Raw genomic sequence first — 17289 nt, 5'->3', positions numbered from 1 at the left:
CTCTCCCTCTCTCTGTCTCTATCTGCCTCTTTCTCTGTCAAATAAATAAAAATAAATTTTAAGAAAGGAATGCTATATATTGCAGTCAGGTTTGCACCGCTAGTAGAAATTACCCAACCAAGAGTAGCTTGTGGAAAAAAAGAGGTTTATTTTGGCTTTATTAGGCTCAAGGGGGAAGCTTCATGATGGCAGGGGAAAATGATGACATAAGCAAAGGGTGAACATCACTCCCCGGCCGACATAAGGTGGCCAATAGCAACAGGACAGTGTGCCAAACACTGGCAAGGGGAAACTGGCTTTAATACCCATAAGCCTACCCCAACAATATACTGCCTCCATTAGGCATTAATTCCTAAATCTCTAACAGCTGGGAGCCTAGCATTCAGAACACTTAAGTTCATAGGGGACACCTGAATCAAACCACTACACTGTACCAATAGTGGAACTTTACAGCTACTCTAATCTTACTGAATACAAATCTACTAACTGGAATTCTAATTATCTAGGATTAATTTGGCATATTCCAGTTACATCAGAAATAATGAACAGAAGCAAGAGTCTTCTAAAATATCTAATTAAAAAGAAAAGCAATAATCTGGCAGGTGACCAATGTACACTTAGTTCAACCCTGAATAATCTTTATACTTCAAGGCAGAAAGACAAAGAAGGGACCACCCAAACACCAACTGTCAAATGAAAATTCAAACATGTTCAGGTTACTGAACAAGAAGAGACAATCTAACCCAAATCATTTCCCCAGAGTTTGCTGGATGAGATCAATTCTAAGTGAGCAAATGAAGCCTTCATCATAAACATTGGTATATAGTATGGTGCTCTTTTACCTATTTAAAAATATTTTATTCACATATTTATTTGAGAAAGAGAGAAAGAAGGGCATAACAGGGCATCTAGCCATTGCGAATGAACTCCAGACACATATACCCTGCTTTACATGGGTGCTGGGGAACTGAACTTGGGTATTTAGGCTTTTCAGGTAAGCGCCTTGTGGAGCCATCTCTCCAGTCCCTCTTAAACCATTATTATTATTATTATTATTATTATTATTATTATTATTATTATTATTTTTTGAGGTAAATCCAACAGACTGACTTTTTTTTTTAATGCAAGACAGGGAGGAAGAAAGAGAGAATTGGCATGCCGGGGCCTGAAGCCACTGCAATCGAATTCCAGACATTGTGCACATGTCCAACCTTTTAAGTTTGCATCATTTTGTGTGTCTGGCTTACATGGGACCTGGAGACTCAAACATGGGCCCTTATGTTTCACAGGCAAGCACCTTAACTGCTAAGCCATCACTCCAGCCCTGAAAAAAAAAAAACATTTCTATAAAAAGACCAACTTCAAGAGAGCAATTTTTTACCATCATCAAACCCTTAAGAACACTGACATTTCCCAGTAATTATGTTTAAAAACCACTAAAAAGTACATTTTACATCTGAAAACAGGTAGGGTTAGAAAAAAATATGTGGCTTACCTTCACAGGCATTTTTGATTTATGCTCTATGAAAGAAAAAAAATTACTAACTTACTAACCACAAACACATTAAGGCACTCACACACACACAAAAAAGTTTTAATTAGTACTGTTTAAGATGTTAGGACAGGAGGAGGGAGGGAATTACCATGGGATTTTTTTCTTATAATCATGGAAAATGCTAATAAAATTTTTTTTAAAAAAAGATGTTAGGACAGAAATCCCCGGAGCATTAACCTTAAATCTTGCCCAAATGCTTCAACTTTCACGATGAGGTCATTCAAGTATTTATTTCCAATTTTTTTTGGGGGGTGGTGGTGAGGTTACAGGGTAGGGTCTCACTCTACCCAGGCTGACCTAGAATTCACTATGCAGTCTCAGAGTGGCCTCAAGCTCACAGAGATCTTCTACCTCTGCATCCTGAGTGCTGAGATAACCACCACCCATGGCTCCAACTCATTTTGGTTTATCTTAGTTCTCTTCCCCCATAGAGCTAGGAAAAGATGGAGAGTGGGGCATGGCAGGCAAATAATTTTAAGACTACTAAAGTATTCTGTGTTTAAAAACCAATGCTGCCAGGTGTGGTGGCATACACCTTTAATCCTAGCACTTGGGAGACAGAGGTAGGAGGATCCCTGAGTTTGAGGCTAGCCTGAGCCTATACTATATAGTGAATTCCAGGTAAGCCTGGGCTAAACGGAGACTCTACCTCAAAGAAAAAAAAAAAAAACACTGAAAAAAACTAAAGATACAGATAATTTTACCAAATGTGGTTATACTATAGTTTAATTTTCTCACACATCTTATTTACATGCAAAATATATAATTACCTAAAGTTTACCTGTACCATTCAACAGGAAATAATATATTCAAATATCTCCATTACCAGCAAAAATTCAGTAAAGTGGGGCATGGTGGTACCTTTAATCCCAGCAAATTCGGAGGCAAAAGTAGGAGGATTGTTGTGAGTTCAAGGCCACCCTAAGACTTCATAGTGAATTCCAAGTCACCCTGAGCTACAGTGAAAACCTACCTCGAAGAAAAACAAAACAAAAAATAAAGAAAAAGAAAAATTCTGTTAATATACTTTTTTTTGTTTGTTTTTTTGTTTTGTTTTTTGTTTAGCATCTTACTCTAGCTCAGGCTAACCTGGAATTCACTATGGAGTCTCAGGGTGGCCTCGAATTCATAGCAGTCCTCCTACCTCTGGCTCCTGAGTGCTGGGATTAAAGGTGTGCGTCACCACATCTGGCTAAATACTGTACATTTTAGCTAGGTATGGTGGCACACATCTTAAACTCAGCACTCAGGAGGCAGAGGTAGGAGGATCACTGTAAGTTTGAGGGCACCCTGAGACTCCATAGTGAATTTAAAAAATATATAATACACATACACACACACACACACACACACACACACTGTAGATTTTATATAGGGACTTAAGCATAACATTTTTAATTTCTAATAATCCTGCATACCATATGGAGACAATATTAGCCTGGTTCTTCCATCCATTGATTCAGTTTCCAGCTTCAAACCATCTCTGCAATACCAAAGAAAGCTGTCTTATGAGAGGAACTTATTTTTTTAAATATTTTATTTTTATTTATTTATTTTACAGAGAAAGGGGGAGAGAGAGAGATAGAGAGGGAGAAAATATGAGTGCGCCAGGGCCTCCAACCACTGAAAATGATCTCCAAATGTGTGCGCCCCCTTGTGTATCTGGCTAACCTGGGTCCTTTGGCTTTGTAGGCAAACATCTTAACCACTAAGCCATCCCTCCAGCCTGAGGAACTTATTTTTTAAACATGTCTTTAAATGTTTTATTTTTATTTGTTTACTTTGAGAGGGAGAGAGAGAGGCAAATAGAGAGAATGGGTGTGCTAGGGCCTCCAGTCACTGAAAACCTTGTGCATCTAGCTAACATGGGTCCTGGGGAATCAAACCTGTGTCCTTCGGCTATGCAGGCAAGCGCCTTAACCACTAAGTCATCTGTCTAGCCTAAAGGGAACATTTTAAATATTCATTTTTATGTATTTATTTGAGAGAGAGAAAGAGGCAGAGAAAGACAGAGGATGGGCACAGTAGGGCCTCCAGCTGCTGCAAATGAACTCCAGACACATGCGCCACCTTGTGCATCTAGCTACATTAGTTCTGCGAAATTGAACCTGGGTCCTTTGCTTTGCAGGCAAGTGCCTTAACTGCTAAGCCATCTCTCCAGGCTGCAACATTTCAAATAACCAGAAAAATCTACCTGAACTTGAAAGCAATTTAAGCCCTTAAATGTACATAAGAATCATGTGCATATTAAAGCAAACTTTGGTTTTCAAATAGGGGTCTCCTGGAACCTAGTCTTTAAAAATAGTTTTCAATATAGAAGAAAATTAAGAAGACTACAATAAGTTTTCTTGAAATTTCAGTAATTCAAGCATTTCTTATCTTTAACCCGAAACTCGATGTTTGTTATTGGGAGGCAACAAATGAATCCAGTCTCCATGTCACTCTTTAACTTGCAGCTCCAGAACAGGAATAAAATGCTGTTACCATACTCCAAAGCAGGTAAAGGACCAGGACATTTACAATGACCTTTATCAGTTCTACAAAGATGTCATGACTAAGACATTCTGGAGAGTGCCAGAGCACCCAAACATGACTGCACCAATGTCACCAAGGTTACTCACTGATTTAGCATGGAGTTTCACTTTAGCTTGAATATTTAAAAATATTTCTAGGGGCCTGAGGAGATGGCTCAGTGGCTAAAGGGGCCTGCTTGCAGAGCTTCACAATCCAGGTTAATTCCCCAGTACCCATGTAAAACCAGGTGCACAAAGTGGTACATGCATCTGGAGTTTCTGTGCAGTGGCAGAAGACCCTGATGTGTCCACTCTAATTCTGATATTTTCTCTCTCTTTCCCTTGATCTCTTATAAATAGACACATATTTTAAAAATACTTTTATTCTTTATTTGCAAGCAAAGAGGGAAGAGAAATGGGCATACTAGGGCCTCCTGCTACTGCAAACAACTCCAGATGCATGTGCCACTCTGCCTATCAGGGTATCCAGATAGCAACACCCTTACCCTCTATACTCAGCCCTATTTTGAATTTTTCAAGTAACATATATGCATATTTAGTGACTCTTTTGTTACTAATGCAACCATAAATGTACAATAAATTCTGGCTACTGTGATACTTCCTTCATCTGTGCATGTCAAACACAACAGAACGTGAATAATTTGTTAAGGTCCTAAACAAAAGCTACACTGAAACCCAAAGCAATATTCCATACATGTCACTGTTTTATTAGGAGTGGGGGGGAGGGATCTATCAATACAGTGAGAAGGACTGGAGGAGAGCCAAAGTGAAATTCAAGAGGTGTAATGACAGGTCAGGCATGGGGCCACACGCGTTTAATTCCAGCACTTGGAAGGCAGAGGTAGGAGGATCACTGTGAGTTCAAGGGCAGCCTAAGACTACAAAGTGACTTCCAAGTCAGCCTGGACTACAGCGACAGCCTATCTCAAAAACAAAAAAAATATATATGTATATGTATGTATGTATATACGTATATGCTGGGCATGGTGGCACACACCTTTAATTCCAGCACCCGGGAAGGCAGAGTAGGAGGATCACTATGAGTTTGAGACCACTCTGAGACTACATAGTGAATTACAGTCAGCCTGAGCTAGAGTGAGACGCTACCTCGAAAAACCAAAAACCAAGGCTGAACTGACTATTAGAACTCCTGTGATCTTGGAGAGACAAAAATGTTGTAGAACCAGAACCAAGTTACCTTGGACTACCTTGGCCCTTAATGCCAGGTACTGGCCCACCTCATTGTCTGACGAAACATCCTTGTGACTACCTAATGATCAAGTGAAACCTTTTTGGAATGTACTAACAGACTTCCATGTCATTAGATAACGTTTGAAGCCACTAGCCCCTTTTTGTTACCAACAATGTATTAGAAAGATGCTTTGGTTTATGACTAGCTTTGGTCTATAGCTATAAAAACTTCATGAAGTTTGGGATGGAGAGATGGCTCACCAGTTAAATGTGCCTGCTTGCAAAACCTCAAGGCTCAGGTTCAACTTCCCAGTACCCACAAAGTGGTGCATATATGTGGAATTCCTTTGCAGTACCAAGAGGGCTTGGCACACCCATTCATCCCACCCACCACCAGCTTGCAAATAAATACAGTATTAAAAAGAAACACCTGGGAGTGGTGGCATACGCCTTTAATCCCAGCATTCCGAAGGCAGAGGTAGGAGGATGGCGGTGCGTTCGAGGCCACCCTGAGACTATATAGTGAATTCCTGGTCAGCCTGAGCTAGAGTGAGACCCTACCTCAAAAAGCAAACAAACAAAAAAGAAACCTTCATAAGGGGCTGGAGAGATGACTTAGCGGTAAAGGCGCTTGCCTGCAAAGCCAAAGGACCCAGGTTGGATTCCACAGGACCCAGGTAAACCAGATGCACAAGGTGGCACATGCGTCTGGAGTTCCTTTGCAGCGTCTAGAGGCCTTGCTGCATCCATTCTCTGTCTCTCTCTCTCAGCCTGTCTCTGTCAAAAAAATAAAGTAAAATTAAATTAAATTTAAAAAAAACAACTGCATGAAATTGTTAATTACGTTGGGCTAACCTGAATCTGTGTTCCTAGGCCATAGGCACTCCTATTTGACTCCAGAATAAACCATCCCTTACCTATGCCCACGCCTTGAAGTGGATTGGAGCGTGCGCGCACAGGAAAGAGATGGGGGGAGAGGAGGGAAGGGAGGAGGGTAAGAGGGAGAGAGAGAGAGAAAAGAAGAGGGGAGAAAGAGAGGAAGAGAGAGAGTAGGGAGGGAAAGGGAGCACCTGCATGGAACCTGCCCGATACCCGCTCTGACCTCCCTGTCAGCGCCAGGGGCAAGGAACGGCGTTTTTCTGGAAGCCCCTAGACGGACCATAACTACCGCCGTAGGCGGCACGGGTCGGGTCTGGGCTGGAGCGCAGACCAGTGGGGACCAATCTCCAGCCCAGCCCCGGAAGGGAACCCGGGCCAGCCTGGGCCTCCCCTTCCTCCCGCCCAGCTCGGGGACGTAGGGTCCAGCGGGGGGAGCAGGGAGAACGCGAGGCCGGAAGTCCACCGACCCGCGCACGTCCCCGTCCACGCGGCCGCACCCCTCCGGCCACCGTGCCCGCCAGCTCACCCGAGATTCATGGTTGTCGGCCGCCCACAGGGCAGCACAGCTGCGCTCCGACGCTTGTGTACTTCGGTTGCCGCCGCCGCGCAACAAGAGCTACGCTGATTGGACAGTGGGCGCCGACACGTAGGAGGACAGACCAATCAGAACCAAGCATGTTGGCAGGGGCGCTGGATCCCCCAGAGCGGGCCGCGAGGCCCTCCCCCGTGGGAATCTTAAGTAGATGAAGGTTTTAAAAATGGGGAGAGCAATCGCTTCTCGGCCTTTTGGCTAAGATCAAGTGTAGTATCTGTTCTTATCAGTTTAAAAATGGGGAGAGCTATTTCTCTCTCTCCTTGCAAATAAATAAATTAAAAAAAAAAAAAAAAACAGGGCGAGGGGCTGGAGAGATAGCTTAGCGGTTAAGAGCTTGCCTGTGAAGCCTAAGGACATGGGTTGGAGGACTCGGGTTGGATTCCCCTGGACCCACGCAAGCCAGATGCATAAGGGGGCTCTGTGGCCCCCATTCTCTCTCTCTCTGTGTTGCTCTCAAATAAATTAAAAAACATTTTAAAAAACAGAGGAGTTGGGTGTGGTGGTGAAAGGCCCAAGAATTTAGAAGCTAAGAAATACTATCATGCTCCAAGGGGAGCTTAAGCGGGCTCCGTGCATACTTCAAACTCCAGGCTTTACTCTCTGTTGGAAGCAAGTAAAGAATCCCTCTTCTCATTATAACAGAACCCGTTCCTAATATAAAACTAGGTGAAAGGGCATGAGATAGCCCTCAAGGATGGGGAATGAGTAATGAAGTAAACCACTTATTGGATTTCTGTAAATAGTGTTACACTATAAGCCTTAATAGCCCACACTGTAAGCCTTAGTAGCTCGCACCATAAGCTGTAGCAGCCTGCCTCAGACCACCAAGGTCATAGGAGGCTGATACCACACTCTGCTACCCCCACCTAAGGAATTGCGCAGAGGCTGACCTCCAAGGTCATAGGAGACTGGTACCACACTCTGCTACTCCCACCCAAGGACCTGCGCAAATGCCGACCACCAAGGTCATAAGAAAATGGCCCACGAGGGGCTTGAACAAATTAAACTAATTGGCTTAGAAATTATGGGGTGGCACAAACTGACTGGCCAACACCTTGCGGGCTCCTAATATTAGAAAATGATTGGTCTAATGCACAGGCTTTGTTAGAAACCCTATAAAAACTGTCCTGTTCCTGCATTCGGGGCTCTGCAGTGCTCTACCCCTGTGAGGTGTACGACTGCGGGCCCCAACGCGCTTGGAATAAAATCCTCTTGCAGTTTGCATCAAGACCGCTTCTCGTGAGTGATTTGGGGTGTTGCCTTATCCGGGCAGAGCGTGGGGGCCCCCTGCGGGGTTTTTTCCCCACAGTGGCGCACACCTTTAATTCCAGCACTCAGGAGGCAGAGGTAGGAGGAACTCCCTGAGTTGGAGGCCACCCGGAGACTACATAGTGAATTCCAGGACAGCTGGTCTAGAGCTGTTGGGACACCTCCTCACGGAGGGACTCCAACTCTCAGGAATCAAGCGAGACCCCAAAGACCCACTGACGCTTCTCGATGCAATGTAGCAAGAGGTGTTTATTGAAGTGCCGGTGCACCAGGGCTCCACACAGGAGGGGGTGAAGAGCCCAGAATAGCAACTTTGTAGGGTTTTATATAGGGAAAAACCGCAAAGTTGGGGAGGGGGTCTTGCTCAAGGGACTTTCCATATAGAGTGGATTTTGATTGGTGGAGTCCATCTGGTGTTGCTTGCCTAGGCCAGAAGTTGCTTGCCTAGGCTAAAAGTGACCACAGGCAAGACGGTGGCTTCCTGAGTTCCAGTAAACTGAGACAGGGTTCGGGAACTAGGCAGTTGAGCAAGGTTTAAGAATAGCAACAAGTCAGCTAGATTGTCAGGGCGGGGGGCTACCCAGAGAGTGTCATCTTAAAATGGTTGTCCTTTAGTCAATTTGTGGCAAGCAAGCAAGCAACGTTACAGAAGCTAAGAGGGCAGGTTAGCATGGCAGCGAGGCTTTTAATTCCTTGGCCTTACATTCCCCCCTTTTTCTCTTGGGCATAATTCCAATCATGGAATTTTAGATTTCTGAATCTCCTACTAGCTGATATCGCTGACGGAGAACCAGCAGTTGGACTGTGTTAATTCTCTCCCTGATGAATGTTACCAGGCAGTTTAAAATGTAGGGCCCAAAGGTTAGGACGAGGAGGAGGATGAGGAGTGGTCCTAATAGGGTGGATATCAGAGTCGTCAACCAGGGGGACTTATTAAACCATGACTCAAACCATCCCTGGCTTTGTTTCGTTTCCCAATTTTTGGCATCTAGTCTCTCTCTGAGTTTTTTACAAAGTCCCCCTTCCTTAAGGAACAGTAAATCCAGACCTCTTTTTTTTTTTTAAGTTTTTATTTATTTATTTGAGAGCGACAGACACAGAGAGAAGGACAGAGGGAGGGAGAGAGAGAGAATGGGTGCGCCAGGGCTACCAGCCTCTGCAAACGAACTCCAGACGTGTGCGCCCCCTTGTGCATCTGGCTAACGTGGGACCTGGGGAACCGAGCCTCGAACCGGGGTCCTTAGGCTTCACAGGCAAGCGCTTAACCGCTAAGCCATCTCTCCAGCCCAATCCAGACCTCTTTTATTCTGTAAGACTACCTCTGATAAGGAGGTTAGTGACTCTTCTAATTTGGAGATTGAATCTTCTAGGGCCCGTATGTCCTGAGCTATATAGTACCTTGTAAGTCTGCCAATTTTGAATCTTGGGTAGCTAGGGCAGTAATACCTGTTCCAAATCCAGCAGCAGTTCCGAGGCCTAGTAGGACTGCTAGGGTGAGGGAAACTGGTTCTCTCCGGAGTCTAGTCTGCCCCTGTATGGAATCTAGGAAGTCGGAGTGTGGGTGATAAATGAGTCTAGGGAGGAGCTACACTAGGATACAATAGTCCTTGGCCTGGTTCATGACAGAGAGGGATATTATAGCGGTCAGGCCAGTACCGCAGGCCCACCATGCTCCCTGTGGGGGCTTTAGGTACCCTATATAAGATTTAGGAACATGAATAGAATTACAGAGATGAGCCTGAGAAGGTGGCACTGTGCCTATGCAGAGTCCTTTCCCTGACACTGCAGCTAATGTTAGTCTAGGGGCAAGTCGATATTGACCTATGTCAGTGGTAACAGTTAAGTTTGCGTAAGGAAGGGCCCAGGCGATGGCTTCATAGTAAGGGGGTTACCAGTCTTTTCCAGTTTTCGTGTTGTGGTCTCCGGTGGAGCTGGCTTGACGTGCGACGCATGAATCCAAGCTGCGATTCCATTAACCTTTATAGCTGTGGGTGTTGTCAGCAACACGATGAAGGGTCCCTTCCAACGCGGTTCCCAAACTGGTAGAACGGTGGCATCTCACATAATCAGAGTCCCCCACCTGGTACCGGTGAGGTGTTGGTTCCTTGGCTGGAGAACAGGCCTCCTTTATCTGTGGCCACAATTCAGATTGAAGAAGGTGTAAGGCCTGCAACCTGGCATTAGGATCAGAGTTAGGAATGGTGTCTGGATGTTTGGGTGTCAGTAATTGACTTAAGGGGGTGGGGACCCCAAATAAAATCTCAAAAGGGGTGAGGTTAAACTTGTAGGGAGTGTTCCGGACTCTAAAGAGAGCCCAAGGTAGGAGCATCGTCCAGTCAGTATGGCCAGTCTCCAAGGACAATTTAGTTATGGTCTCTTTTAAGGTTCTATTTATTCTTTCTACTTGTCCTGAACTTTGGGGTCTATATGCACAATGTAATTTCCAATTGATCCCCAATATTCTGGCCACCTCCTGACTTACCTGGGCAACAAAGGCAGGGCCGTTATCTGACCCTATCACCTGTGGTATCCCATACCTGGGGATGACTTCTTCCAAAAGCTTCTTGGTTACCATTGTAGCAGTTTCTTTCTTGGTAGGGTAGGCCTCCACCCAACCTGAAAAGGTGTCTATGAAAACTAAGAGATATTTATTTCCATAGCGGGCAGGCTTCATCTCAGTGAAATCAGTTTCCCAAAATAGGCCTGGGTGGTCCCTATGGAGTCGTTGCTCTGAACCCATTTGAGCAGTCTGTGTATTTACTTTTTGACAGGGAACACATTGTTTAGTAAGATTTTCAGCCATTTCTCTCAGCCCAATAATATGATAATTGGTTTTAGCAAGAGTGGTTATTAATTTCTTAGTCCCAAAATGAGTTAACCTATGTAGCTTTTGTAGGATTTGTTCCGCCTGTTTCCTGGGCAGAATCTGTTTCCCTTCCTCGGTTTCCCATCTTTGGGAGTCTGGATTGAAGTGCTTCTGAGTTTTAGCCATGGCCTTAAAGTCCTGTTCCGTATAATCTGAAGGCTGAGACCCTGAAGAATTAATTTCTTTTTCAATCAAGGGGAATAAGTAAGTTCCCTGGGCTGCCTTTTTAGCTTCCTCATCTGCCATTCTGTTTCCCTGTGCTACAGGGGAACTTTCTTTTTGGTGTCCTGGGCAGTGAACTATGGCTAGTTTAGCAGGCCGGTGTACGGCATCCAGCAAATCTAGGATTTCTTGTTTATTTTTACTTTCCTTTCCTGCGGAGGTTAATAGTCCCCTCTGCTGGTAAATGGCCCCATGGACATGAGCTGTAGCAAAGGCATACCGGCTATCGGTGTAAATGGTGGCCTTTTTTCCTTCAGCCAGGTTTAGAGCTTGAGTCAGAGCTATTAGTTATGCTTTTTGAGCCGATGTTCCCTCTGGTAATTTATTGGCCCATATCACCCTGTCTCCATCCACTACTGCAGCCCCAGCCATCCGCTTACCTTCAAGGAGGTAGCTGCTGCCATCCGTGAACCAGGTTACCTTAGCGTCCAGTAGTGGCTGGTCCGTCAAGTCGGATCGCACCTCTGCGGCTTCAGCCAGAACATCCCCACAACTGTGGATCACTGTGGGGTCTGGGTCTGGCCAGAGGGTGGCGGGATTTAGTTGAGTGGGGGCTGCAAATCTGACTCTGTCAGAGTTGAGGAGGAGACTCTGATAGTGGGTGATCCTGGCATTGGAGAGCCATCTGCCGGGCGGTTGGCAAACAATGCTTTCCAGAGCATGTGAAGCAATTATGGTGACAGTCTGTCCCAAGGTTAGTTTGTCAGCATCCTTCAGGAGCAATGCCACTGCAGCAATGATTTTAAGACAGGGAGGCCAACCGGCTGCTACTGGGTCCAACTTTTTGGACAAATATGCTATTGGCCTTCTCCAGGGTCTGAGTCTCTGAGTAAGGACTCCTTTAGCTATTCCCTTCTGTTCATGTACAAACAAGTAGAATGGCTTGGTGGTGTCAGGAAGGGAGAGAGCAGGCGCCTTGAGAAGGGCATGTTTGATGTTATCAAAAGCCTATTGTTCTTCCCCCCATTGAAAAGGGGCATTTGCCTTGGTCAAGGGGTAGAGGGGGCAGCCAGAGCTGCAAATCCAGGTATCCATAGCCGGCAGAAACCAGCAGAGCCCAGGAATTCCCTCACCTGTTTGGCAGATTTAGGTGTCGGGATCTGCTCTACAGCCTTTTTGCGGGCCTCTGTCAGCCATCTCCGCCCCCCCCCCAATGAGTACCCCAAATAAGTCACTTGCCTTTTGTAGATCTGGGCTTTCTTGGCGGAGGCTCGGTACCCCAAGCGGGCCAGTTCCTTCAGCAGGGCAATTGTACCTTTCTCGCAGTCTTCTTGGTCATTAGCAGCCAGAAGGAGATCATCCACGTACTGGAGAAGAGTCACCTGGGGGTTGGAGGCCCGGAAAGGGGCCAAGTCCCGGTGGAGGGCTTCATCAAAGAGAGTAGGTGAATTCTTGAAGCCTTGTGGCAGTCTAGTCCAAGTTAGTTGTCCAGAGATCCCAGAGCAGGGATCTTTTCATTCAAAAGCAAAGAAAGGTTGACTTTTTTCATGTAGTGGCAAACAGAAAAAAGCATCTTTTAAGTCAACAACAGTATACCAGTCCCTATCCGGGGGAAGGGAGCTCAAGAGGTTGTAGGGGTTGGGCACAGTGGGATGGAGGTCTTCAATTCTCCTGTTGATTTCCCTTAAGTCCTGGATGGGACGGTAATCATTAGTATTTGGCTTCCGTACTGGCAACAAAGGGGTATTCCAAGGAGAGTGGCATTGTTTTAGAACCCCCAATTTTAAGAGTCTCTTTATGTGGGGTTTTATTCCTTCCCTGGCTTCAGGTTTCCCCTCCACCTTGAGAGTTACCCTAGGCTCAGGGAGGGGGTTCGAGCCCCGTCTCCCCTAGTCATCGTTCTCCAAGTTGAGTATCCTTTTGGGCTTTCTGTTGGGGCAATCTTTGATCCAATGCCCTTTTTCCTTATAATGGGCACATCGGTCCTTTTCGAGAGGTGCCCTGTTGCCCGGGAATGGTCCTTGTCTAGTTATCCTCTGTCTAATAACTTCCTTATCATCTTTAACTAGGGCGGCCAGAATTCTAGTCATATTTTTCTCATGTCTCTTATCCCTTTTAGTTTCTCTTTCCTCCTGTTCTTTTGTTTTTCTCTGTTCTTTCTCTTTCTCAGTTTCTCTTTTATTGTATATTTTTTCTGCCTCTTTTATTATGTCTGACAGGGTATACCTCCTTAGGCCATCTAACCTCTGTAAGTTTCTCCTGATGTCTGGTGCAGACTGATCCACAAAACTCATTAATATTGATGCCCTTTGTTCCTCTGCCATTGGGTCGAATGGCGTATATCTACGATATGCCTCCATGAGGTGCTCGAGGAACGTGGAGGGGAGCTCAGTGGGTCCCTGTAGAACCTCTCTTCCCTTGGCCAAATTGGTGGGGCGTCTTGCAGCCCCTTGGAGACCAGCCACCAGAGCCTGGCGATAGACACGGAGATGCTCCCTACCATCAGGGGTATTGAAGTCCCATCATCTCCAGTGGACTCATGACATGGGAGCACAGGCCAAAATATTGACACTTTTTACTCCAATGATTTCAATTGGCTTTGGCTTCTACATAGGTGATTAACACACTCAGAAAGGAAGTCACACCAGCTTGGATATACATACATATAGAGCATATTTAATTACTGAAATAGACTTAACTAAAGAATGGCACAGGGCTTCTAAAATCATTTTGTCCTAACTTTCAAATTTTTGTTGTACTGTGGTAATATAAGCCATATATGTGAGGTATAGAAAATAGGCATATCTCATATTTTAAATATCTAACATTTATAAGTATAGGCAGAACCTGTTATCAGTCTTGAAAACAGTACCAGTTGATTTATAAACTTAATTCATTTAATCTAGAAAACAAGTAAGACAGTATAAGGTCTTAGCACCTGTGTGAAAACATCTTTGATTAGTTCAGATACCTGTGTGGGTACAAATTACCCAGAGAACATTGTAAACAGAACCATGGAGCTTGAATTTTTTTTTCTTTTTTTTTTCTTTTTCTTTTTCTTTTTCTTTTTCTTTTTCTTTTTTTTTTTTTTCAGATGAGGACCATCATTTGAGCATGAGACTGTGCCCTAAAGTAGGGAATATGTCTTAAGGGTTAATTTTGTTATAAGCACTGGACTTAAAATGTCAAAATTGAGACAGTATCTTTACATACAACAGAGTAGAATCTGGTCTTTTCTGAGCCCAAACAGCTAGCTAAATATTAATATAACCCTTGATAAATCTTGAAAGAAAAAAAAAACATTATTTGACAACCAATGATTTTGGCTTAAACTTGATAGTTATTGATTTCATGTACCACAGAAATTTTTATTAACATAAAACAATTTTATGTGTTTTACCCATGACTTAAATTTGATAAAGCTCAAGCAAATTATCCCAACATACTTCAGCCTGAAAATTTTCTTCTTTTTCAGATCCGCACACCTTTATCTACATACTTAAACATTCTGATCTAAGTACCAATCAAAAGGCATTTTTAACAAGCAGTCTATGTCCCAACATTGAAATATTACTTCCCAGTTTCTTTCTTTTTGGGGCATTCATGAACCCAACATCCTCTTTTCTTGCAATACGTACATTGATCCTTCTCAAGGGGCTTCCTAAAGCCCTCAGCTTCCTTTTTTCTTGTTTGCTTGTTGCCCATTTATTTTCTCTCTCTTCTGTTTCCTTTTTTAATTTTTACAGACAAGTCATGAGCCCTACTTCTAATTTCAGAGAAATGAGATACTGTCAGAGTCAGGGGGGTCGTCACAGTCTGTCCCATAATTAGAAACAAGAGTCCACAAACAAACACAAAATAAATACTGACAAAAAGAAACCAAAAACCGTGACGCCTCCGATGCGTCCAGAACAGAAAACCAAATGCAGTTTCAGATGGAAGATGCCTCTGTGGTTTCTCCTGATGGAGAAATACACAATCTTCCTTTACCAGATAGGAGACTGTCAGCCACCCTGACTCTCCTCAGATCCCGGGGCGTTTCCCAAGATTGCAGCCTGTGGTCCTGCCAACCACCATTGTCAGGTCCTCACAGTCCCGAACAACAGCTGCCCAAACCGAAACTAAAACAGATCAGAACAACAGAAATCACAGAAATCATTCAGACAAACACTCAGACAAGCAGCGCAGCAGACATTTACATTGTTCATCTCTACTGATAAACTATGAGCCCTCTCCTTAACGTCAGTCCAGTGAGTCAAAGTCAGGTCTAAGGGACTGGAAATGGTTTGTCCCATTGTGTTACGTGTAGAAAAATGATAGAAGAGTAAGGAAACAATGAACAATAAACAGACCAGGGTCAGAAAACAGTGACCAATTTTTGTCTGCCACAAAAATGAAAATGACTCTGATGGCCTAGATCTGGATCCAGAGAACACTTTTGAACAGATGTGGACTCGATCAGAGTCTACCAGATAGGAAGTCACCAAGCGTCCTTGGCCTTCCTGACGTCCTGAGGCATCCCTCAGGGCTGCAGGCTGTGGCATACAAATGCACGTCTGCTGTCCACTGTGTATGGCCCTCACGGTACCATTACACACCTGCAAACCGAAAGTGTCTTTCCAGAATCCAGGGAAGAACAGGCAAACAGAAAAACAGACAGACAAATATACAAACTAATAGACAAAGGCGCCTTCTTACCTCCAAGACCACGAATGTGAGTCTGGGGCCTGCTTAAATCCCGGACGAACCCCCAAATGTTGGGACACCTCCTCACAGAGGGACTCCAACTCTCAGGAATCAAGCGAGACCCCAAAGACTGACACTGACGCTTCTCGATGCAATGTAGCAAGAGGTGTTTATTGAAGTGCCGGTGCACCAGGGCTCCACACAGGAGGGGGTGAAGAGCCCAGAATAGCAACTTTGTAGGGTTTATATAGGGAAAAACCACAAAGTTGGGGAGGGGGTCTTGCTCAAGGGACTTTCCATATAGAGTGGATTTTGATTGGTGGAGTCCATCTGGTGTTGCTTGCCTAGGCCAGAAGTTGCTTGCCTAGGCTAAAAGTGACCACAGGCAGGACGGTGGCTTCCTGAGTTCCAGTAAACTGAGACAGGGTTCGGGAACTAGGCAGTTGAGCAAGGTTTAAGAATAGCAACAAGTCAGCTAGATTGTCAGGGCGGGGGGCTACCCAGAGAGTGTCATCTTAAAATGGTTGTTATTTAGTCAATTTGTGGCAAGCAAGCAAGCAATGTTACAGAAGCTAAGAAGGCAGGTTAGCATGGCAATGAGGCTTTTAATTCCTTGGCCTTACAGAGTGGGGCCCTATATCGGGGTGGGAGGGCGGGATAAGAAGGCGGGAGGAGAGGCTGGGGAGCTAAAGGCTCTTGCTTGCAAAGCCTGCTGGGCAGAGTTCCGTTCCTCTAGTAACCACGTAAAGCCAGACACCAAAAGTGATGCATGTGTTTTGTGTTCGTTTGCAGTGACAAGAGACCCTGGAATGCCTAGAATCACATGCAAAACGTAAATACGAATATAAGGTAGCAAAAGTAAAAAGAATACATTTTTATTTTTTTGAAGCCCAGCTGGTTTTGAATTCATGGCAATTCTCCTACCTTTGCCCCCTGCTTGCAGGGATTAAAGGCATGGGCCATCACGACTCATCCTTCAATGTTTTAAGTTGCATTTTCTACACTACATTTTTATATTTGAAAGAGATTTTTGTTGTTTTTGTTTTTTAACAAAAAGGTTGAGGGACTGAGGACACCTAGTGGTTCTTACCGCTTCCTATGACCGACCTCATCAAGCCTGACATTGTAGCTCTTATCATTTGTTTGTTCATTTATTTATTTAGTTTCAATTTTTAAAAATTTACTTGAGAGAGAAAGAGGTAGGATCTCACTTTATAACCCAGGCTGACTTGGAAGTCATTCTGTAATCACAGGCTGGCCTGGAATTCTCAGCTATCCTCCTGAGTGCTGGGATCAGAGACATGTGCCACCAGCCTTATTGTAGCTCTCTCTATATATTAGAGAGACACATAGAATGAATACGCCAGGACCTCTACCCATGGCAACGAACTCCAGACACATGTGCCCCTTTGTGCATCTGGCTTTATGTGGGTACTAGGAAATTGAACCTGAGTCTTTTGGCTTTAAATGCAATTACCTTAACCACTGAACCATCTCTCCAGCCCTGTAGCTCTTTTTAAACACAGCATCACAGTGCTCAAAATATGTAGGC

The 17289-nt window shown here is 44.5% G+C and overlaps 1 protein-coding gene and 1 pseudogene across 6 annotated transcripts in view; one reads left to right on the top strand and one right to left on the bottom strand.

Moving 5' to 3' along the window:
• The window catches only part of Ccdc66 (coiled-coil domain containing 66), a 38314-nt gene extending 31562 nt beyond the window's left edge, over positions 1 to 6752 (bottom strand). For 3 of the 6 annotated variants that reach the window (XM_004652625.2, XM_045136025.1, XM_045136029.1), the window contains exons 1-3: positions 6686 to 6752; positions 2974 to 3038; positions 1496 to 1521 (exon numbers count right to left, since the gene is read on the bottom strand). In XM_004652625.2, the coding sequence (XP_004652682.1) occupies positions 1496 to 1521; positions 2974 to 3038; positions 6686 to 6696 (102 nt within the window). In that variant the 5' untranslated portion in view covers positions 6697 to 6752. Of the gene's footprint in view, positions 1 to 1495; positions 1522 to 2973; positions 3039 to 5710; positions 5731 to 5915; positions 5977 to 6685 lie in introns of those variants that run through there. The other 3 variants (XM_045136026.1, XM_045136027.1, XM_045136028.1) reach the window with 3 other exon arrangements.
• A 177-nt stretch (positions 6753 to 6929) lies between these two features.
• On the top strand, positions 6930 to 7045 carry LOC123455472 (annotated as a pseudogene).
• Positions 7046 to 17289: the final 10244 nt, after the last annotated feature.

Source organism: Jaculus jaculus, chromosome 16 (genome assembly GCF_020740685.1).
Source record: "Jaculus jaculus isolate mJacJac1 chromosome 16, mJacJac1.mat.Y.cur, whole genome shotgun sequence".
Lineage (NCBI taxonomy): Eukaryota > Metazoa > Chordata > Mammalia > Rodentia > Dipodidae > Jaculus > Jaculus jaculus.
The sequence above is the reverse complement of the archived record's forward strand: the minus strand, read 5'-3'. Positions and strand labels throughout refer to the sequence as shown.